Source organism: Hyla sarda, chromosome 4 (assembly GCF_029499605.1).
Source record: "Hyla sarda isolate aHylSar1 chromosome 4, aHylSar1.hap1, whole genome shotgun sequence".
Lineage (NCBI taxonomy): Eukaryota > Metazoa > Chordata > Amphibia > Anura > Hylidae > Hyla > Hyla sarda.
This window is the reverse complement of record NC_079192.1, coordinates 380,098,146-380,122,840: the sequence shown is the minus strand read 5'-3', so window position 1 is coordinate 380,122,840 and position 24,695 is coordinate 380,098,146. Positions and strand designations below refer to the sequence as shown.

The following is a 24,695-nucleotide window of genomic DNA, read 5'->3' as shown; positions in this document are numbered from 1 at the left end:
CATCTTGGATAGGGGATAAGATATTTAGGGGTGAAAAAGCAGCAAATAATATGCCATTGTTCTTTAGGCTTTTATTCCTGTACTGTGCTGTATAGCCATTCTTTATGTTAAACTCATTTTTTTTTAAAAACATTTTAAAATCTTTTAAAAACCTTTTTATTATTATTATTATTATTAGGGTGGTATTTTTACCAATAAACTTTATAACTTTATTTAACCTAATTGAACAATATTTTTGCCCCGGAGGACATAAAGGGGTTGGCTGGGAAAATAAAATATATGAATTTGGCTCAGACTTGGTTAGAAGAAAAAAAAAAAGTATACTCACCTGCCCCCATCCCAGTGATCGGCTGAGCGAAATCGGTAATTGCTGTACAGCCAAAGCCTTGTTGTCTGTGATTGTAACCGTGCCTCTGACATGCTATACTAGACTTTCACTGGTGACACACCTGGGGCCTTTGTTAGGTCCCGGACTGTCTTGGTAACCCTTGTTCTGGGGTCATGTCACATAGAGCCCCTTCTTTTGTCAAAAATTCCTTAGGTGCCATGGTTGCTATTGACTGCAGCATCTAAGGGGTTTAAAGCTGTAAAAAAAATAATAATAATAATTATATATATATATATATATATATATATACATATATATATATACAGGGGTGTGGAAATTAAAAAAACATTTACTTGTCCAATGGACTTAAGCGGACCACAATCCACTTGTCCCTCAAGAAAATCCACTGGTAGATAAAATAATTTCAATGAAAATAGTATGTAAATAAGGTCTTTATTAGTTTCTGCACTTTCGTTTTTTCCTCTTCGTCCTATAATAGCCATAACTCTTATTTTTCCATCTGCAGACACATATGAGGCTTGTTTTTTGCGGGGACAAGAATACTTTGTAATGACACCTTTCATTTTTCCATAACTGATGCTCTGAAACAAAAAAAAAAAAAATATTTGTGAGGTGAAATTGAAAAAAACGCAAAGTTGGGCGTTTTCGTTTTTTTTGCCATTCACCTTGTGATCAAACTTGCATATTATTTTGATACTTTAGGTCGGCCTGATTACACAAATACCAAATTTGTTTAGTTTCCGTGATGTTTTAATAATTTTTTTTTAACTTTTTAATAAAAAGGAAAAAACCCTCACCCCTATAATATTCACATTTTTCCGTAAACTGGGCTGTATAAGGGCTCATTTTTTGGGCCGTAATATGCTGTCTGTATCGGTACCAGTTTGGTATTGATCGGACTTTTTAAAAACTTTTTTTACTTCATTTTTTCTGGGATATGATGCTATAAACATAAAAAACACAATTCTGTGATTTGGTATTTTATTAATTTTTTACGTTAACGCCATTTACCGTACGGGATATGAAATGTTATTTTTTAATAGTTCGGTCAATTACTCACGCGCCAATGCCAAATATGTTTATTTTTATTATGTTTTCGTATTTTTATATGGAAAAAGGGGGTCATGAACTTTTAATATGGAAGGGGTTAATGGGTGTTTTAAAACTTTTATTAAAGGGGTATTCCGGCCAAAAACATCTTATCCTCTATCCAAAGGATAGGGGATAAGATGTCTGATCGCGGGGCGCCCGCCGCTGGGACCCCCTGCGATCTCCCTGCAGCAGCCCACATTCTTTCTGAAAGCTCCGGGATTCCGAGACGGGGACGAGACGCTACGCCCACTCCATTCATTTCTATGGGAGAGGGCGTTGCGGCCGTTATGTCCCCTCCCATAGAAATGAATGGAGGGGTGTGGCGTGATGTCATGTCCCCGTCTCGGAAGCCCGTAGCTTTCAGAAAAAGCAGAGAATGCGGGCTGCTGCAGGGAGATCAGACATCTTATCCCCTATCCTTTGGATAGGGGATAAGATGTTTTTGGCCGGAATACCCCTTTAAACTTTTTCAACTTGCTCAATCAAATGCAGATCCATGGGGGCAGCCATGAATGCAGAGGTAAGCCCTCCAGCTACCTCCACAGGGGATCGCCCCCCGCGATCGTGCTGCACCGTTAGACCACCAGGGATGGCTAAAAGATCCCTTCAGACACTGGTGATCTAAAGGGTTAATAGCCGGCTGCAGCGATAGTGCCGGGCTATTAGCGGCGGCACCCGGCTACTGAAATCAGCCGGCGGTCGCCGAGTATGGAGCGGGCTCGAGTCAGGGGCCCAATCCATATACCCTGAGCGCAGGTGGGTGGTGCAGACTTGCGTCCCATGCAAGTCTGCATCTGCTCCTGCACCTCACACCACAGAAAAAAAAGGGGGGGGGGGGGGAAGTCGGTCCGGCCCTGCTTGCCCGATACAGGGCTAAATCTATGAAAAATTCACCTGCCCGGCACCCGGAACTACATGTCCCGGGAGTCGGGCGATAGGATTTCCACATCCCTGTATATAGGGACATTTAGTGTCTTATCCCTTTATTTTATCTAGAAGAAAGATACAAACCTTATTAGTGGGTGTTTTGTCATACCGCTTGGGAAACTTAAATCGTTTTTGAGAGGATGAAGCCTGTGAAATCCCCAGCATTTCTGGAATACTGTATTTTACGGCAGCTCATGTTCACAGAAAAACAAAGGAACATTTGGCATCATCATGACCCAAGAAAGTCCCAGACTTCGCCTGGGATTCACATACTTTTGTGAAATGAAAGCGCAGTATGACGCAGGGTGGTGTAATGGTCATTCTTAGAAGACCTCTCTACTTATAACTTCCTCCTCCTCTTCCTTAAAAAAATAAAAATAAAAAAAAGTCCAGGATTGCAGATCCATCGCAATTTCAAGAATGTGCTTTAGAAAATGCCTAAATTCCCTATAAGGGTGGTCGGAGTTAGTAGAGGTAGGTCCTTCCTTCAAAACCCTCATCTATGAGCTCAGTGGTCTCAAACTGTGAGCCTCCAGATGTTGCATAACTCCAAATTCCAGCATTCCGGCAGTTGAAGTTTTCCAACATCTGGAGGGCCACAGTTTGAGACCACTGTATTAGCTGGTGCAAAGAGCAATTATAAAGAGTGTCTCTTGGTCTGGAGGACCCAGCATGTCCATGAAATACACAGACAACCCAGTTATCTCAATATGAACTGTGTAATACTTAATTTCTCCTTTGGAGGTGCCGCAGAGAAAGTAACAGGTTTTTCTACAGATTATATTCTGGTCATCTTATTATCTGGGACCATTTGAACAAGTATGGGTTGTCCAAAGCAGACAACCCTTTTCATAAAACGTAAATCTTGCCGAACTTTGGGCCCTTGTTAGGTCTTGGACTGCCTTGGTGTAACCCTTGCTCTGTGATCATGTCACACAGAGCCCCCTTCTTTTGTCAAAAATTCCTTAGGTGCCACAGTTGGTATTGACTGCAGCATCTAAGGGGTTTAAAGCAATAAAAAATATATAGACGCAGAAAGATATCTACCTTATTAGTAGGTGTTTTTACAAACAGTTTTCCAAATCTTAAATAGTCTCTAGATAAATATATCTTCCTATGAAGACCATATTTTATTGTACAAGCTACCAGTATCATTCATGGCATGGCTGTGGTAACTTTGGCCAAAGTACCTTCTGTGTAGAGTACAAAGCCTACACAACGTTATTTTCCTCCCAAAGGCCAAAAGTTTGCAACAATTTTTTCTTGGGTGGTCTACAATTTAGAGTCTTTTCACACATCAGATTAAAATCCAATATATATTTCCGAGGCAGTAGATCTGCAGTACAGTCACTTGCAGGTTAGCTTTATTTTCATTCAATAGGGCTAATCCTCAGCATTTACATTGCGTGGTGACATAGATTTATTTCTATGGGGATATTTTCTGTAATGGGGACAAGATCTGTAAAGAAAATTTCGGTAACATTTGAACTGGGGTTGTGGAAACCCTAAAACTAGACTTCACTCTGACACTAAGGACGTTGGCCCCACCTTCCCCCTCCCTTTTTTTGTTTAAGGCACTAAACCATCGCTAGCTGTATCTTTATTCTATGCGTTGACTCCATCTTCAAATTAAGAAGTACTGTGGTGGAAAACAATCCAAAGGATAGGGGATAATTGAATGATCATGGGGGGGCAGGGACCTTCCACGATCTCCTTCATGGTGTCCCGCTCTCCTCCTGCACAGAGCGAACTCCTCTCCGTGCAAGGACCGTGCAAAGACTGTCGACCCCTGAACGAAACGGTGGTCGACATGCCCCCTCCATGTACCTCCGGCTCTCCCATAGAGATGCATGGATAGGGTGTGTCGGCCTCCACTTCCTGCGGGGGTTGACACAGCTCCGTTCATGCAGAGAGCCTGGGCGCCGTGCTAGGACCCCCCGCGATCAGGCACTTATTCCCTACCTTTGGATAGGGGATTAGTTGTTTTCCACCACAGTACTCCTTTAAGGGTACATTCTCATGGGGTTAAAATGCTGCAGATTTACCACTGAGGGAAAACTACAACTTTACGGCACCAACATTCACAGTACCAAATTTGTTCCAAATCATGCAGATTTGTCAGTGGATTATAAATGTTTTTGAAATCTGCATTTTTATACAACAAAATCTGCTTCAACTGTGGACTTATTGCACAATGCCACTTCCCCACTGAAATCAATGGGAAAATTCCACAATAAATCTCCATAATGCTCCATTTTAAAGATTTAAAGGCCTCGCCGCATGTCAATATACAAACAGTATGCATATAAAGCTCAAATCGTGTCCACGTCTCCATCGTGAGTTCGCTAAGCTTCAACAAACACCATATCCAGCATCAAGGTGTGCAGTTTTAAAGATTCTCTGTTATCAATATCCAAAGTCTAGTACAGCAAAACAGAGCATAGAAACTCTTGACGTGTTTCGGATCTAAGAACCCCTACTCATAGTGTATTGCATTAACTAGAGCACTGCTCATCCTATGATTAAAGCGTTACTGCCACATGCTTCACATGCCTATATCTCATGATTTGGGGGGGGGGGGGGGGGGGTGTCTCAGAAATTAGATTTTGACTGATCAAAACTTTTGATGTGTCCCTGTTTTATATAATGAGCGTTTGCTTTAAGGGTTCTTCGACAAAATGTGTCAGGTGTTTAATATACTGGAAGTAGAGCAGGAAAAAACCCTCAGGTATGGCGCTGCAGACTCTTGTAGACAGATGAGGCGGATGCCAAAGGTAATAGGAAAGTCCTCAGCAGGATATTTTATTTAAAAAAACAATAAAATGGGCAAGATTACCCGTTTCGGGAGGATCCCTCCCTTCGTCAGATCAGGATCCTGATCTGAGGAAGGGAGGGATCCTCCTGAAACGGGTAATCTTGTCCATTTTATTGTTTTTTTAAATAAAATATCCTGCTGAGGACTTTCCTATTACCTTTGGCATCCGCCTCATCTGTCTACAAGAGTCTGCAGCGCCATACCTGAGGGTTTTTTCCTGCTCTACTTCTAATATTGACTCCCAGGACGACTTGTTTCCTCCTGCAACCCATCGGCATAGCAGCGACTCGCACTACAGTACCCAGATTATATCGTGGGTGATATGCTTTTTTGCATAGATCTCAAGGTGAGCGGCCATCTATAAGCCCCGTGGGGTTGCCCCCCCACCCACCACCTGATCTATTGAGGGTAAATACACGAGGCACCGTCCGTCGGTCCTTTCTTTTCTTTTCTCTACAGATTGTTTAATATACTGGAGGTTGGTTATTAATAAAGGAAATGAAAATGTAATCTGTGGAAGGCCCTGGCAGCAGATGTTTATTTATCTGTAGTGCCACCACTGGAGGGATGACGTATTACACTGTTAAAGGGGTACTCTACTGGCCAGCATTCGTAACATTTAGTTCCGAACGCTGTGCTTGTGCTGGGGGTCGGCCACACCTCCTCATGATGTCACGCTCCACCCACTCAATGCAAGTCTATGAGAGGGGTGTGTGGCTTTCACCATGCCCCCTCCCATAGACTTGCATTGAGGGGGCATGGCCTGATGTCACGAGGAGGCGTGGCAGACCCCCGCAGAGCACGCACAGAGTTCAGAACTAAATGTCCCGAACGCTGATCATTGGAGTACCCCTTTAATATCACCATCAAACACACCCTTGTAATGCATGGGATCTCCAGAACAAGAGACAGTCTATGTATCCACTCCAGTTAATAGACGAGGGCCCTAAAAAGGGAATTGTAATGGGTGGATGACGCAGGTGTTGTAATTCCTTTGGTAAAGTATAGGAATGTAGAATGTACAGTGCTGGTGACTGAGTGCCATTGAGTTAGATGGAATTCCCCTTTATTTCAGGTATCCTTGTATGGTTTCCGTAGGAAACCTTGTACATCCTTGATGTTTCATGGTACAGATTTATTAGATTGACGTGAGATTAAAATTCTTTTCCTTGTAATCCCAGCCCTTTGTCATCTAATGGTTTATATGTCGTCTCTGTTAAAAATAGATTAAGCAGCAAAATTGGGAATTCCCAGCTTCCTCTTGCCTCAGCGCCTCTGTTGTGTTATCTGTGATCCGTGACAGCCTACCACTAATACTTCTCGAGACAGACATTAGTAATCTTGTCAGATGATTTACTGTGTGCTGTTACCTGTTACGTCTTGGCTGTCATCAGTCTGTCGGCGTAAATGATCACGGGGAGAATCCCCCGTTAAAAAAAAAGACCGAGAAGTGAAACTTTTCTCTTCGTCTTCTTACAAGGATGCCAATTGTCTTACTTTACTCTAGAATAGGGGAATGTACCATGTTAAATAACATTGCCCTAAATCAGAATGAAAAAGAAGATTTAAAAAGCTGCCAGTAAGTGTCATAAATTGGAGGGTAAAAAAAGTTCTGGGAAATTTTGACATATTCGTGAGAATTAAAGGGTATTGGTCTCATGGCCAGATACGTTCTATTCTAGCATGATACAGATAAGTATTCATTGACTAGAGGCGCCTTTTTGTTCTATGATGGCAACTAGTGATGAGCGAATTTACAGTAAATTCGATTCGTCACGAACTTCTCGGCTCGGCAGTTGATGACTTATCCTGCATAAATTAGTTCAGCTTTCAGGTGCTCCCGTGGGCTGGAAAAGGTGGATACAGTCCTAGGAGACTCTTTCCTAGGACTGTATCCACCTTTTCCAGCCCACCGGAGCACCTGAAAGCTGAACTAATTTATGCAGGATAAGTCATCAACTGCCGAGCCGAGAAGTTTGTGACGAATCGAATTTACTGTAAATTCGCTCATCTCTAATGGCAACCTAAAGCTTTCACTAGGGAGCTGGAAAATAACTTGCCACTATTGGCAATCAATCTGTCTCTCCTCTATATACTGTAGAGATGGCCATACACATTAGATTAAAGGGGTTATCCAGGAAAAACTTTTTTTTATATATCATCTGGCTCCAGAAAGTTAAACATATTTGCTAATTACTTTTATTAATTTTTTAATCCTTTCAGTACTTATGAGCTGCTGAAGTTGAGTTGTTCTTTTCTTTCTAAGTGCTTTCTGACACCTGTCTCTGGAACTGTCCAGAATAGAAGCAAATCCCCATAGCAAACGTCTTCTACTCTGTGCAGTTCCCAAGACAAGCAGAGAGCACTGTTGCCAGACAGAAAAGAACAACTCAACTACAGCAGCTGATAATTATTGGAAGGATTAAGTTTTTTAATAGAAGCAATTTACAAATCTGTTTAACTTTCTGGAGCCAGTTGATATAAATTAATTTTTTCTGAAATACCCCTTTAATGTTAGCTGAACCTGCTAGTTTAGACGGGCCCGCCAACTATTTAATGTGTGGGGGCCACATGCATACCCAATGCTTTTATTCTCTGGGGAGATATGTCACAGGAGCTGTTTTTGCCAATGGCTACTCCACATGCATACTTGGCAAACTTTGCATATATGTACGGCTGGTTGTGTAGTGGATTAGTATGCACTGATATAAATACCGTACTTATACTAAAATGTCTATTTTCCTATATTGCATTGTTTATCCTCGCTGAACTGCTCCCTCCCACCCCCACCTGTTTGCTACCTCCATCGCGTATTGAAGATGGCGCCCCGGATTGGAATGTGGCAGAGATAGGAAATACGTAAAAGGAGTTTTAACCAATTAGCTGCTTTCAATGCACGTAACCTCCTGCACTCAGCATTGTATAACCGTATAAACCCCCCTGTAGTCCCTTCCTGAGTATCATCTCAGCTAACAGGTGTCTGGGTGGTCTTTCCGAACGTGTGCACCGCTTTTGATAAAACTAATCAGGAAGGGGGCAGATCTTCACTGGGTGCAACCAGGATCTATTTCAGTTGGAAGGAATAACTGTTGGCTATATGCTTATTTACCATCTAGATCAGTGGTCTCAAACTGTGGCCCTCCAGATGTTGCAAAACTACAACTCTCAGCATGCCCTGACAGCCAACGGCTGTCCGGGCATGCTGAGAGTTGAAGTTTTGCAACATCTGGAGGGCCACAATTTGGGGCCACTGATCTAGAGTTTGTGGTCAGTTTTAAAGGTAGCGCCAAAAGTTAGGAGTCGGCATGCTGTATGTTTTTTTTCCCAACTGGGGCCTTAGTGAGCCTAGTTCTCTACTTGATGTGTTTCCATTTTCCTCTAGAGGTGCTACTATGTCTTTCTCTTTTTTCTGGATACCAAAATAGTGCTCATTTTCCTAGTCATTAGAGCAGACCCCTAGCCTCCCTAACTTTCACAGTAGATTCGGTGCCACCCTATTTCCTTTCCATATCAGCCAGTTACAGAAGAAATGGGGCTTGATGTTTGCAGTGACTGCATCTAAAAGGGGTATTCCAGGCCAAAACTTTATATATATATATATATATATATATATATATATATATATATATCAACTGGCTCCGGAAAGTTAAACAGATTTGTAAATTACTTCTATTAAAAAATCTTAATCCTTCCAATAGTTATTAGCTTCTGAAGTTGAGTTGTTGTTTTCTGTCTAACTTCTCCCATATTCCTATGGGGATATTCTCCCATCATGCACAGCTCCCGGGACGTGACATCATCATTGAGCAGTTAGACAGAAAACTTCAGAAGCTAATAACTATTGGAAGGATTAAGATTTTTTAATAGAAGTAATTTACAAATCTGTTTAACTTTCCGGAGCCAGTTGATATATATAAAAAAAGGTTTTGCCTGGAATCAGGGGCGTACCTATAGCATTTGGCACCTGGGGCGGACCCTTTGTTTGGCAGAGTTGATATAGGCAGAGTTAAACCCCTTTTTTCCCATAGGTATAGGCAGATACCCCCCCTCTTCCCAATTGGTATAGGCAGAGTTACCCCCCTCTTCCCCATTGGTATTGGCAGTTACCCTCCCCCCCTTTCCCCATAGGTATAGGCAGAGTTACCTCCCCCCCTCTTTCCCATAGGTATAAGCAGGTACACCCCCCCCTCTTTCCCATAGGTATATGCAGTTACACCCCCCTCTTTCCCATAGGTATATGCAGTTACACCTCCCTCATTCCCATAGGTATATGCAGTTACATCCACCCTCATTCCCATAGGTATATGCAGTTACATCCCCCCCTCTTTCCCATAGGTATATGCAGTTACACCCCCCTTTTCCCATAGGTATATGCAGTTACACCCCCCCTTTCCCATAGGTATATGCAGTTACACCCCCCCCCCCCTTTCCCATAGGTATATGCAGTTACACCCCCCCCTTTCCCATAGGTATATGCAGTTACACCCCCCCCTCTTTCCCATAGGTATATGCAGTTACACCCCCCCTCTTTCCCATAGGTATATGCAGTTACACCCACCTCATTCCCATAGGTATATGCAGTTACATCCCCCCCTCTTTCCCATAGGTATATGCAGTTACATCCCCCCTTTCCCATAGGTATATGCAGTTACACCCCCCCTTTCCCATAGGTATATGCAGTTACACCCCCCCTTTCCCATAGGTATATGCAGTTACACCCCCACTTTCCCATAGGTATATGCAGTTACACCCCCCCCTCTTTCCCATAGGTATATGCAGTTACACCCCCCCCTCTTTCCCATAGGTATATGCAGTTACACCCCCCCCCTCTTTCCCATAGGTATATGCAGTTGCACCCCCCCTCTTTCCCATAGGTATATGCAGTTACACCCCCCCTTTCCCATAGGTATATGCAATTGCACCCCCCCCCCCTCTTTCCCATAGGTATATGCAGTTGCCCCCCCCCTCTTTCCCATAGGTATATGCAGTTACACCCCCCCTCTTTCCCATAGGGTATATGCAGCTACATCCCCCCTCTTTCCCATATGTGTATATGCAGTGATACCCCCCCCCTTTCCCATAGGTATATGCAGATACACCCCCCCTTTCCCATAGGTATATGCAGTTACACCCCCCCTTTCCCATAGGTATATGCAGTTACACCCCCCTCTTTCCCATATGTATATGCAGTTACACCCCCCCTCTTCCCCACAGGTATATGCAGTTACACCCCCCCTCTTCCCCACAGGTATATGCAGTTACACCCCCCCCCCTTTCCCATAGGTATATGCAGTTACACCCCCCCCTTTCCCATAGGTATATGCAGTTACACCCCCCCCCTCTTTCCCATAGGTATATGCAGCTACACCCCCCCCTCTTCCCCATAGGTATATGTAGAGTAACCCCCCTCCCCTTCCCCATAGGTATATGTAGAGTAAACCCCCCCTTCCCCATAGGTATATGCAGAGTAACCCCCCTCCCCTTCCCCATAGGTATATGTAGAGTAACCCCCCTCCTTCCCTTCTCCATTGGTATATGTAGAGTAACCCCCCCCTCCCCCATAGGTATATGTAGAGTACCCCCCCCTCCTCCCCTATAGGTATATATGTAGAGTAACCCCCCCTATAGGTATATGTAGAGTAACCCCCCCTCCCCCATAGGTATATGTAGAGTAACCCCCCCCCCTCCTCCCCTATAGGTATATGTAGAGTAACCCCCCCTCCCCTTCCCCATAGGTATATGTAGAGTAAACCCCCCCTCCTCCCACATAGGTATATGTAGAGTAAGCCCCCCCTCCCCATAGGTATATGTAGAGTTGCCCCCCCCCTTCCCCATAGGTATATGTAGAGTAACCCCCCCCCCTCCCCATAGGTGTATCAGAGTTGAGAAAAATAAATAAAAAAAATTATGCTCACCTGATATCCCACGCAGCGATCTCCTCAGCTGCAGGGCCCGCGTCTTCTCCCCTCCACAGTACAAGCGCCGATGAGTGACATCACCGGCGCCTGTACTGCGTGGGAGTGGAGGTCACGTCTCCTCTGTGTAGCTTTAGATGCGGCTCACACAGAGGGGATGCCTTCTCCTGTATGTGCGTGTATCGCGCATACAGGAGAAGGCACCGCTGTCTGCTGGGGATCTGGAACGAGTGTCCCGGTTCCTCAGTAGTCGTGGCGGCGGCTGCGGCGAGTCAGTTGGCCCCCAGCACCCCCCCTTGTGAGCGGCACCCGGGGCGATGCCGATAGCCGATCACTTATACCGATATTCCGGTATAAGTTATCGGCTATTTAAACCCCAGCCCCCCACCGCCCACCCGGCCCCGCAGAAGCCGCTGCAGATCAATGATTTAAAGCGGGCGCTTTAAATCAATGAACTGCAGGGGCTTTTGCAGGGCCAGAGACCGCCGCTGCCCGCTTCTCTCCCCCTGCCTGTCCTGGGGTCCTCCCTAGTCCAACCACCACCCCTGCTGCTGCCCCATTGCCTCCACTATCCCCGGTTTTATAATTACCTGTTCCCGGGGTCCGCGCTACTTCTGGCTCCGGCGGCGTCCTGAGCTGTCACTGTGCGCACTGACAGTGACATCGTGTTGAGGACAGGTAACAGGTAAATATAAAACCGGGGATGGGGGAGGCAATGGGGCAGCGGCGGTCTCTGGCCGGGGAGACGGGGCAGGGCGGGACATTATCGGCAATGTAATTGCCGATACCGATAATGTCCAAAATCGTGAATATCGGCCGATAATATCGGCCAAACCGATAATCGGTCGATCCCTAGTACCTGGTGGGAGGGTGGGACATACTATTGCTGTTGTAAACGGACTACTGGAAGGTGGAGTACTGTGAAATAACAAAATGTCCTGGTGGGAAGGTGGTATTCTATAGCAAAGCTGAGATGACCGGTCCTGGTAGGAAGGTAGCATATTATGACAAAATTTGAAAAAAACGCAGATCAGCTCACCACTTCAATGTGAATACGCATCAAGTCCATGGCATCAGTGGAGAATGGAAGCTCGGAAACAATGGGCCATGTCCCACGTAGAGATAAACCAAGGAGAAAAAAGTGCAGTTCCGACTCCCAAAAAATGGTAGTGAATAATAGTGTAAACTTTGATAATCCATATTAAAAACAAAGGAACAGCAACATGACACTATAAAAAGTGAAAAACGCTGACGCATTTCGGGATGTGATACAAGCCCTTAGTCATTAAATACCATAGAAGTTCCCAAATACATTAAAGATCCCACGCTAGGAATAGTTAGAATAAATCAAAAACAAGGCGTGACTACAGATCAACATAAACTTTATTGAGACATACTGTTTATAAAATACAGAGGTAAAGGTCAAAGACCAGTACATCAGGAAACATATAAAAACACATACTAAACACACAGTAAGAGACTGCACAGAAATGGCACTAGACATCAAAATACATAGCCCAAAGGTATATAAGGGATCAAAAGATTTCTCTGCTACAAGACTCCCTCAAGTGAGCGAGACATAGCCATTATTATTGGCCTAAAAATAACACTTAAATACATTACCAAGTGGTAGATAAAGTGATGGATGAGGAGTGCCACTACCCAACGTTTCGCCACCTGTAGGCTTCTTCGGGGGCGTGGAAGAAGCCTACAGGTGGCGAAACGTTGGGTAGTGGCACTCCTCATCCATCACTTTATCTACCACTTGGTAATGTATTTAAGTGTTATTTTTAGGCCAATAATAATGGCTATGTCTCGCTCACTTGAGGGAGTCTTGTAGCAGAGAAATCTTTTGATCCCTTATATACCTTTGGGCTATGTATTTTGATGTCTAGTGCAATTTCTGTGCAGTCTCTTATTGTGTGTTTAGTATGTGTTTTTATATGTTTCCTGATGTACTGGTCTTTGACCTTTACCTCTGTATTTTATAAACAGTATGTATCAATAAAGTTTATGTTGATCTGTAGTCACGCCTTGTTTTTGATTTATTCTAAGCCCTTAGTCATGGCAAATTCTTGTCATGACTAAGGGCTTGTATCACAGCCCGAAACACGTCGGCGTTTTTCACTTTTTATAGTGACATGTTGCTGTTCCTTTGTTTTTAATATGGATTATTAAAGTTAACAGTTTTATTCATTTATTCATGCTGGGAGTTGTAGTTTTGCACCCTGCTTGGGAAACACTGGTCTATGTAGAGGACAGGAGCTTCTTCAGGGTCCTGTACAGAACACACAATGTCCTAAAAATGTAACATGGAGTCACCCTCACCTGGTGTTCAAAGGAGCAGCTAACCCTGGAGCAGGTAAAGTGTACAGAACATGTTGTACCTCCCTGTACTGTAGGGGGCGCTACCAGACAGCCAGTGCATACGCTTCAGTGATACAGGGGTTTTACCAGTAAATTGCCGATTCTGATTGGTCAGTTCTTCCAGCCATTGACACATTTCACAGATCTGGACTGTCCGTAGCATTTTATGTTGAGTCTGGTTTCAACTTACAATGGTCCAGAAAAGACCATTGTATGTTGAAACTATTGTATGTTGAGGCCATTGTAAGTTGAGGGATCACTGTATTATTAGTCAATGAAAGCTGTATGGCAGTATGTATTGCTCTATGCACATTTAAGCAAAGGTTGAGACTAAAATGCCCAATCCTACTAATACGAAGGTTGTCCATATGCTTTGGCTGTAGAGCACTTGTTAGATTTTCCTTTTTTGGCATTGTAGGATAAGATCATATCAGAGGTAATGGATTCTAATAGCAAGCAATACCAGCTATAGTTCCCCTTTAAGCAAACTATGCATAGCACGTGTGAACGTTTTGGCAAATACTGAATATAATAATTATTCTGTCAGATGCACGGAAGTGACCTGTGCGGGGGTGATGGGATTACTATAGACGATTCCGTTAATTCAGCCCGCAGCAATAAGAAAAGCAACATAAGATAACAATTTCGTGGGAGACTACATAAAGGGGCAAAAGGAGACGTGTGAGAATACTCATTAAAGGAGATATCTAATTGAAATCTTCGGCTCTCCAATAGAAATATATGGAGGGGGGAGTGGTGCCTCCCCACTCCAGGGGAGAACCGGGGCTCCATACAGGAGATAAAGGGGGGCCCCCAGCGCTCGAACCACCTGCAATCTAAAACTTATCCCCTATCCTGCTGATAGGAGATAAGTTTTTATCCATGGAACTACTCCTTTAATTCCTGTTTATCTCCTGGATGTACTTGATCTTAAAGGGGTACTCCGGTGGAAAAACATTATTTTTTCTTTTTTAAATCAACTGGTGCCAGAAAGTTAAACATATTTGTAAATTACTTCTAATAAAAAATCTTAATCCTTCCTGTATGTATTAGCTGCTGAATACTACAGAGGAAATTCTTTTCTTTTTGGAATGCTCTCTGATGACATCACAAACACACTGCTCTCTGCGTCTTTATTTATTTATTGTTGTCCTTAGTGGGATTTGAACCCAAGGCCCCAGCACTCCAAGGCAGCAGTGCTAACCACTAAGCCACCATGCTGTCCTTAGCATAGATCTGCTATGCATGGTTGCTAAAATGGGCAGAGATGTCAGCAGAGAGCACTGTGGTCGTGATGTCATCAGTGTTCCAAAAAGAAAGGAATTTCCTCTGTAGCATTCAGCAGCTAATAAGTACTGGAAGGATTAAGATTTTTTAATAGAAGTAATTTACAAATATGTTTAACTTTCTGGCACCAGTTGATTTAAAAAAGAAAAAAAAATGTTTTTCCACCGGAGTACCCCTTTAAAGGGATTGTTCAGGGTTAGTAAAACATGTCTACTTTCTTGCTCATTATTTGTGTTTTTTTACTGGGAAACTTCTTGAATTGTCTCATGAAATTTGTATTCGACCATCTTCCATTCAGTTTTGCTGTACATGCGGTTTGACATATTAGTCTATAAAAAAGACCTGACGACCCATCACTGCACTCTGTTTATTACTGACTCACTCCTGAGTCTGCTGTTCCAGCTATGTGTCACACTCTATTTTGCCCGTGACAAGTCATCTCCATCATTCTTAAAGGATTTCCTCCAGAATAGTCATTGGTGAGCTTTAGGGGATTTTCGTTGTGGTCCAGAACTCTAGAGAAATAGAGAGGATGAGTTTTAGCCTCGGATTTTTAGCCTCGGATATATGTAGGATGGTATGAACCGTATACCTAGCTCAAGATTGAGGATTTCCCAGCATCCTTTGGGCTGGGTGCAGCCACCAGAGGTCGAGCTGGAGACAGCCAAGCAGGCAATTATTTAGGTAACTCCCATTAACATCAATGGGAGTTACAGAAACAGCACAAAATAGCCGCCTCAGCTGTCTTCATCTTCCTGGCTACATCTGGTGACTTCAACCAGGCCAAAGCCTTTTGCCCATTCCCTCTTATCCGAAGCCCCTGTCCCCCTCTGTTGCCCCCTCCTCACAAAGTCTTTACCCTTCCCATTATCCCACAGAGTGCCTACCACAGTGCCTCACCTTCTGAACTTCCTTTACCCCCAAACACAGCAGGCCGGCCTATAACCAACAAGAGGACCAGCCACACAGGCTGAGCAGCCATGGCGGCAGGCAGATATTTTTTTGAAAGCAGCCACTCCATTCTATGATTGCCCATAAACACTGATCTCAGTGATAAGGTTGGGCTCCATTGATGTCTAAGGCCTTGTTCACATCAGTGTATTTTTCTGCTTGGTTACAGGAGCAGAACAATGAAAAGAACGCTTACAGATGGAACCCTTTGAATCTATTGGGGTTTGCAAGGTTTCATTTTGTTCCACATTTTACCAGACAAACAGCCTGGCATGCTGCAGTATTTTTTTCCAGAAATTTTACAACTGGGCAAACTGAGCATCTGGAGGTCTGGGGCACACTTAAAGGGGTATTCCAGGAAAAAACTTTTTTTTTTTATATCAAATGGCTCCTGAAAGTTAAACAGATTTGTAAATTACTTCTATTAAAAAATCTTAATCCTTCCAATAGTAATTAGCTTCTGAAGTTTAGTTGCTGTTTTCTGTCTAACTGCTTTCTGATGACTCACGTCCCGGGAGCTGTCCAGCTCCTATGGGGATATTTTCCCATCATGCGCAGCTCCCGGGACGTGACATCATCCTTGAGCAGTTAGACAGAAAACTTCAGAAGCTAATAACTATTGGAAGGATTAAGATTTTTTAATAGAAGTAATTTACAAATCTGTTTAACTTTCCGGAGCCAGTTGATCTATAAAAAAAAAAGTTTTTGCCTGGAATACCCCTTTAATCCTTTCAAAAACTATCAGCTGCTGAAGTTGAGTTGTTGTTTTCTGTCTGGCAACAGTGCTCTCTGCTGACATCTCTGCTTGTCTCGGGAACTGCACAGAGTAAAAGAGGTTTGTTATGGGGATTTGCTTCTAAACTGGGCGGTTCCCGAGACAGATGTCATCAGAGAACACTTAGACAGAAAAGAACAACTCAACTTCAGCAGTTCATAAGTAATGAAAGGATTAAGATTTTTTTTAATAGAAGTAATTTACAAATCTGTTTAACTTTCTGGAGCCAGTTGATTATATATAAAAAAAAGTTTGTTTCCTGGATAACCACTTTAAAGGGAATGTCTGGTAAAATTAAAAAAACTAAAAAAACTTGTACCGTATATACTCAAGTATAAGCCGACCCGAGTATAAGCCGAGGCCCCTAATTTCAACCCAAAATCCCAGGAAAAGTTATTGACTCGAGTATAAGCCTAGGGTGGGAAATACATCATCCCCCCTGTCATCATCCAGACCCCCGTCATCATCCAGACCCGTCATTAACATCCTCATCATCATCACTGCCTGTCATCATCCAGACCCTCATCATCATCACCTGTCATCATCCCCTTGTCATCATCCCACACCCCCCCTTCATCATCCCCTTGTCATCATCCCCACCCCCCTTCATCATCCCCTTGTCATCATCCCACCCCCCCTTCATCATCCCCTTGTCATCATCCCCACCCCCTTCATCATCCCCTTGTAATCATCCCACACCCCCCTTCATCATCCCCTTGTCATCATCCCACACCCCCCTTCATCATCCCACACCCCCCTTCATCATCCTCTTGTCATCATCCCACACCCCCCCTTCATCATCCTCTTGTCATCATCCGCCCTCAGTGGTCTTCAACCTGCGGACCTCCAGAGGTTTCAAAACTACAACTCCCAGCAAGCCCGGGCAGTCTTTCGGCTGTCCGGGCTTGTTGGGAGTTGTAGTTTTGAAACCTCTGGAGGTCCGCAGGTTGAAGACCACTGCGGCCTTCGACATCATCCAGCCCCCTCTCACCCCCTTTAGTTCTGTACAGTACTCGCCTCCGCGCGGCGCTGGTCCGGTGCTGCAGGACTGTCCAGAGAGGAGGTCGTCCGGTGGGATAGTGGTTCCGGGCTGCTATCTTCACCGGGGAGGCCTCTTCTCCGCCCTGCGGGCCCGGAATAGAGGCGTTGCCTTGACAATGACGCAGAAGTACGTTGGTAATGAACGTACCTCTGCGTCGTCGTCAAGGCAACGTGACTATTCTGGGGCCGGGCCCGAAGCGCTTAGAAGAGGCCTCCCCGGTGAAGATAGCAGCCCCGAACCACTATCCCACCGGACCACCTCCTCTCCGGACAGTCCTGCAGCACCGGACCAGCGCCGAGCGGAGGTGAGTACTGTACAGAACTAAAGGGGGGTGAGAGGGGGCTGGATGATGTCGAAGGCCGCAGTGGTCTTCAACCTGCGGACCTCCGGAGGTTTCAAAACTACAACTCCCAGCAAGCCCGGACAGCCGATGGCTGCCCGGGCTTGCTGGGAGTTGTAGTTTTGAAACCTCTGGAGGTCCGCAGGTTGAAGACCACTGCGGGTGGAGAGTTCACTCGAGTATAAGCCGAGGGGGGGTGTTTTCAGCACGAAACATCGTGCTGAAAAACTCGGCTTATACTCGAGTATATACGGTATATGCTGAATGAATAGAATGTTGTCCCTTATTCAGGACCCTTGTCTAGTAGCCCTAATGTAGAGAGGCTACAAAGAGCTTACTACTAAATTCCCACTCAGATGACTTCAGGGACATCGTGTGATCAGGGAACCTTACAAAACGTTATAGTCCAAAGCAGTTGTAGTTAAAGCTTCTCCCCTTACTCCACCGTAATGGCGCCCATTCTGGTCATTTCACTTCTGTCTATTAAAGTATATATACCTATAAAGTCCACCTCTGTATTTCTTGCTGCACGGGTGCACAACAGGTGACTTTATCTCCAACAAGGATATGCTGGCGCGGTGCATTACTACCGTACTGATAACCAGCTGGGGAAATTTCCTGCTGATAACGTGTACCATTAGATAAGTGAACTTCTGCTTATACTCGGACATAATGATATTTCTATGTTCATTTGGAAACTCCAACTATTTATGGCTGCTCTGCTCCAGGTTTATGTGCCCTCTATTTTCTGCACTATCCTATTCCCACCCATTTACCTGCTTGTAGGGAGAGGGCACCTGCAAGACAGCAGTCAAAAAGTTTGACATATGGAGGAGGTAACACTAGTTTAGACCACTGCTCCTGAAGTCTTGCGCAGTGACTGCCTCAGGCTGACACCGATCCTGCTTTAAACATAACCCTATATACATGGTGGTTTGGAGGTACAGGGTGGCATCAAACACATTTGGCCCTAAGGGTGGCATCACTGGACTTCTTCTTGCACTATTGTGATCATACAATGCATCCTTCTCATCATGCACCCATAGCCCTTCCCTTTACTTCCTTGGTTGAACTCTATGGACTGCAATACCGGTTGGGCCCCTCCCCCTCGGGAATGTATTATCAGCCTAGCGCAGCACTGTCCCCACATCGGGGAACTAACCCTATGTTACCCGCCAGCGCTGTTCTGCCCCCCCCCCCCCCATTAATGATCAGCCCAGCGGGGTACTACTCACAGATGTCAAGCACCGAACACCGCACGCGGCTCACATGATTGGGGCGGGGGGGTAGAACAGCGCTGGCGGGTCACATGATTGGGGGGGGGGTGAAAATACTGTTATATACCGTGGAACCGCCGTAAGTTAAAAAAAATACCGTGATACACATATTTGGTCATACCGCCCAGCTCTAGTACTAACTATGTAACTATGTGTGTTCTCTCTTTTAGAGATGTAAGATCACCATTTATTGAATGAATGGAAGACAGAAGTCCCTACAGAATATATGATCCAGGTGGCAGTGCCCCCCAATTTTTTGATGGTCAACAGGAACGCATGGCAGGATTCTCGAGTCTTGGTAAATTACATATGTGCAGATTACGTTAAAAGGGGGTACTCCGGGGAACTAAAAACCATAGCCCATCCTTTCCCTCTTATCAACCTATTTATTTGTCTAAATATCACTCATTAGCTATATAGAGCAGTTTCAGCTGTCACTTACATGTAGGGAATGAGAGAAAGAGGTCATTATCAGATCCACCTTGTCTCTGTGCAAAGCCCTCACTGAGACCTAGCCCCCCATTGGAAGACAAACACCACGTGATTTATGTCTGGCTTCACAGTCACACCTCCCCTCCCCCTCATCTCCCCTTCCTGTGTGAGGATCTTGCCAGCGTCTCCTGTGAAGATTCTCAGTCACAACTCAGCACATAACGCTGCTCTTTGCCTGTGTAGATCTAATCACTGATTGCTGCCATAGGATAGTTTGAAAGAAAAGACATGTACAGTGTGTGCTGCTGACAACACAGCTTGCACACAGATAGTAAAACAGTTGGCTGGCAGCCATTACACAGAGCCACAGTCTGGGCTGCAAGCAAGGACGAAGAATATTAAGGAGACAACAGGGGCCACAGGAGATGGCAAAATCACAAGGATAGCTACAGGGGACACAGAACAGGTATTGTGGTGGATTTGGGACATTTTTATTTTTCTTAACTTCCCTGGAGCACCGCTTTAATGTCTACATTTTGCTACAAGGGTAAGGACGCGTGTAGCGGAAATGCTGCAAATTTTATGCAACAGAAATTCTGCCGCACTTCTGCATGTAAATTTTGTAGCAGTAAATATGCACCGAATTATGCAGATTTTGGTGCAGATTATGTCAATTAACAATGTCAATCTGCAGTGCTTCACAGGCCCGATCCACAACCGTGTAGATTTACTAGGGAATTTGACTTTCATATTGAAGTATGGGGGGAAATTTCACAGCTGTAAACCCAACACTAAAATTGACATACTGAGGATATAAAATCTGCACTGCATGTCAGTACCCTCACAGATTTCGTCTGGACTTCTTAAAGAGTACATCTCACCCAAATTTTTTTTATATTTTATAGATTGAAGTATTCTGAACAACTTTCCAATTGAATGTGTTTAAAAATGATATTTCTTTCTATTTTTATTTTTAAGTTGAAAAAGTGACGACTAGGGGTCTTCCTAGCTGTCCTGGCTATAGATTTCGGACTCATGCCGGCCTGGCATGAGTCGGAAATTTCATAGTGCAGCCGGGACATGTGAGAAGCACAGCACAGCGCAGCTCTCCGCATTTCAATCAGACAGGCAGGAGTGAGCGCTGTTCTCATAGCGCTCCATGCGCTCCACACCATCGGGTCTGCCTTCCCTGCGCAGATCGAGGTCTTCCTATGCATTATTATAGATAAAAGCAGTTATAATTGCTGCACAGGAAGAAGGGCAGAAGTGAGCCCAGGCAGCTTCACATGACGTTGCGCCTGCCGGGCTACTCCCCCTTCCTCCCTCACTCTCGGCCAGCAGAAGGAGCAGTAAAGTAGAAAAGAAATCGGGTACAAAGAGGGGGTTTTAAGGACAATTAATGCAGGGATAGTGTCAGTTAGACTCAGGGACAGATGGGGGGGGGGAATTTAGGGACAGTTTGGTTCATGATAGGTACTTTTTAAGCTCTCACAGTCTTTGCTTTTACTGTAAATGCAAAATATTTTCTACAGAGGAATCTGCAGCATTTCCACTATGTGTGAACCTGTTCTTATAGGGGATTTCATCCAGCTTTCCCTAAGTCTTGAATGGTAAATCTGGCTACTTATGCAATAATGCTTTCTCTGCTCCATATTTCCTTTCTGGAAAAGCTTCGGGGAGACAGTAGCTACCGTGTGTGACCCAGTTTCCACAGAAACAGATGTACTGGTTCTATAAAAAGCAACTGGATTGAGTTTTTAACTTTGCACATATAGTCATGGTCATAAATGTTGGCACCATTGAAATATTTCAAGAAAATGAAGTATTTCTCACAGATAAGGATTGCAGTAACACATGTTTTGCTATACATGTGTTTATTCCCTTTGTGTGTATTGGAACTAAACCAAAAAAGGGAGGAAAAAAAGCAAATTGGACATAATGTCACACCAAACTCCAAAAATGAGCTCGACAAAATTTTGGCACCCTTAACTTAATATTTGGTTGCACACCCTTTGGAAAAAATAACTATAATCAGTCTCTTCCTATAACCATCAATAAGCTTCTTACACCTCTCAGCCGGAATGTTGGACCACTCTTCCTTTGCAAACTGCTCAGGTCTCTCTTATTGGAAGGGCGCCTTTTCCCAACAGCAATTTTAAGATCTCTCCACAGGTGTTCAATGGGATTTAGATCTGGACTCATTGTTGGCCACTTTGTTGCCATCCATTTCTGGGTCTTTTTTGACGTATGTTTGGGGTCATTGTCCTGCTGGAAGACCCAAGATCTAAGATGCAAACCCAGCTGTCTGACACTGGGCTGTACAGTGCAACCCAAAATCCATTGGTAATCCTCAGATTTCATGATGCCTTGTACACATTCAAGGCACCCAGTGCCAGAGGCAGCAAACAGCCCCAAAACATCATTGAACCTCCACCATATTTCACTATAGGTACTGTGTTCTTTTCTTTGTAGGTCTCATTCCATTTTTGGTAAACAGTAGAATGATGTGCTTTACCAAAAAGCTCTAAAGACATTTTCCCAGAAGGATTTTGGCTTACTCAAGTTCATTTTGGCAAAATGTAGTCTTGCTTTTTTCTGGGGTCCTCCTGGGTCTCCTGCCATAATGTTTCATTTCATTTAAATGTCGACTGATAGTTCGCGCTGACACTGATGCTCCCTGAGCCTGCAGGACAGCTTGAATATCTTTGGAACTTGTTTGGGGCTGTTTATCCACCATCTGGACTATCCTGCGTTGACACCTTTCATCAATTTTTCTCTTCCGTCCACGCCCAGGGAGATTAGCTACAGTGCCATGGGTTGCAAACTCCTTGATAATGTTGCGTATTGTGGACAAAGGCAAATCTAGATCTCTGGAGATGGACTTGTAACCTTGAGATTGTTGATATTTTTCCAAAATTTTGGGTCCCAAGTCCTCAGACAGTTCTCTTCTCCTCTTTCTGTTGTCCATGCTTAGTGTGGCACACACAGACACACAATGCAAAGACTAAGTGAACTTCTCTCCTTTTTATCTGCTTTCATGTGTGATTTTTATATTACGCACATCTGTTACTTCCTCCAGGTGAGTTTAAAGGAGCATCACATGCTTGAAACAATCTTATTTTTCCACAATTTTGAAAGGGTGACAATAATATTGTCCAGCCCATTTTTGGAGTTTAGTGTGCAATTTGTCCAATTTTCTTTTTTTCCTCCTTTTTTTGGTTTAGTTCCAATACACACAAAGGGAATTAACATGTGTATAGCAAAACATGTGTTACTGCAATCCTTTTCTGTGAGAAATACTTCCTTTTCTAGAAAAGTTTCAGGGGTGCCAACATTTACGGCCATGACTGCATGTAATCTCTTACAGTTTTTGGATAGTTTTTTTCAGAAAAAAGTAAATAAAAATCATTCCTAAACATACATTTAGGGTACTATTATGGTGAATCAGAAATACTTCAGATTTTTTGCTTCAGAAAATCCACAGCATTTATCTAGTATTAGGATATGTTCACACGCTTGGATTTTTTAGCGGGTTTTCCTCTGCGTATTTGAAAGTGGGCGGGCTCTTCTTGGCTGTCTGCAGCAGATTTTCTGCGGCGGAATTTACGCTGCGGAAAATCCGCCACAGTCCCTACTGACTTCAATGGGGCTTGCGGCGGATTTTCCGCAGTGTACATTCCGCCGCGGAAGAGCCCGCCCACTTTCAAATACGCAGCGGAAAAATCTGTGCGTGTGAACGTACCCAGTCAGATTTTGGGGCAAATTAGCCAATGTGCATTTTTACTGTGTAAACCTGGACCTGGAACTTTAGGGGGCTGGTGTGGGTAACTATTGTTTACTTTTCATTTTCAGCAGCCCCCAGTAACATATAAAATACTCCTCTTTGCTATGCCATGAGATAGTTTTGTTATAAGTGCACTGAAAAGACTAAACTATTCTGGGTGGATCATTTACACAGAATAATACCATCTAAGACATGTGGGTGGGGGTTGGGTTGTTAAGAAAGGGTTACTGCTGCACTTTTTTTTTTTTTTTTTGCTGCTTGATTTACCTTGCATGGACAGTGAAGATCTTCTGGACACATAGGGTACAGGTACATAGGGGGAGATTTATCAAAACCTGTCCAGAGGATAAGTTGCAAAGTTTCCCATAGCAACCAATCAGATTGCTTCTTTCAGTTTTGAAAAGGCCTCTGAAAAATGAAAGAAGCGATCTGATTGGTTGCTATGGGCAACTCAACAATTTTTCCTATGGAAAGGATTGGGTAAATCTCCCCCATAGTCTTTTACATAGACTTTTTTGCTGAGACTGTTACTAGAGGCAGATTTCCCATAACAACAGGCAGGGAACAGCAAATTACAGGGAAGGGGGATTAGTGGCCAAGACTTCAGATGTTTTTCTGGGGTGTGCAGTCATTTTTGGTAAATAGGGTGACTTACAACTAGGGGTGTGAATCGGCAAGAATTTGGCGATACGATTCGAATCGCGATACCAGTGTGGCGATTCGATATATCCCGATATATCGCGATACCGTCTAGGTGACGATACATCGCCCACCTGGGAGCATTCATAGATCCCAATAGACGCCACTGTCAGCTTTGACAGCGGCGATCTAGTAGTCCAATGCTCACTTCTCTCGTTTTATCCCGTCCGGGCTGCAAAATAAAAGAAAACGCACTTTCTCTTACCTGCATACGCTCCCCCGGTGCTCCGGTACAGGTGTTCGGTCCCCGGGCTGTATTCTTCTTACTTCCTGTTAGCCCGACACGTCACACGGAGCTTCAGCCTATCACCAGCAGAGGCGGGACATCGCTGCGGCCGGTGATAGGCTGAAGCTCCGTGTGACGTGCCGGGCTAAAAGGAAGTAAGAAGAATACAGCCCCGGGACGGAACACCTGTACCGGAGCTCCGGGGGCTCGTTGGCAGGTAAGAGAAAGTGTGTTTTCTTTTCTTTTGCAGCCCGAACGTCAGAAGTCCTGCAGGTCCAGCCCTTGAGTGGAACTCTTGGGTGAGTTTCCACACTTTTTTTTCACAGGACTTGACCCCTGAGTTATGTCAAAAAGTTTTGATCAGTTGAGGTCCAGACCCTGGCCAATCACCAAAATGAGCTCTTCTTTTCCCGTTAT

General features: G+C 44.3%; 1 protein-coding gene and 1 long non-coding RNA gene across 7 annotated transcripts in view; one reads left to right on the top strand and one right to left on the bottom strand.

Annotated features, from left to right (window-relative positions):
• TNIP1 (TNFAIP3 interacting protein 1) overlaps positions 1–24,695 on the top strand; it is an 88,864-nt gene that overhangs the window by 10,379 nt on the left and 53,790 nt on the right. For 5 of the 6 annotated variants that reach the window (XM_056516916.1, XM_056516915.1, XM_056516914.1 and 2 more), the window contains exon 2: positions 19,308–19,435. The exons of the other annotated variant lie outside the window; for it this stretch is intronic. In XM_056516916.1, the coding sequence (XP_056372891.1) occupies positions 19,336–19,435 (100 nt within the window). In that variant the 5' untranslated portion in view covers positions 19,308–19,335. The remainder of the gene's footprint in view (positions 1–19,307; positions 19,436–24,695) is intronic. 6 annotated transcript variants of the gene reach the window in all.
• On the bottom strand, positions 802–23,708 carry LOC130267339 (uncharacterized). Its single transcript, XR_008843149.1, has 3 exons — positions 23,621–23,708; positions 15,135–15,267; positions 802–930 (listed from the first exon to the last, which is right to left on the bottom strand). It is a non-coding gene; the product is annotated as an uncharacterized LOC130267339 (long non-coding RNA).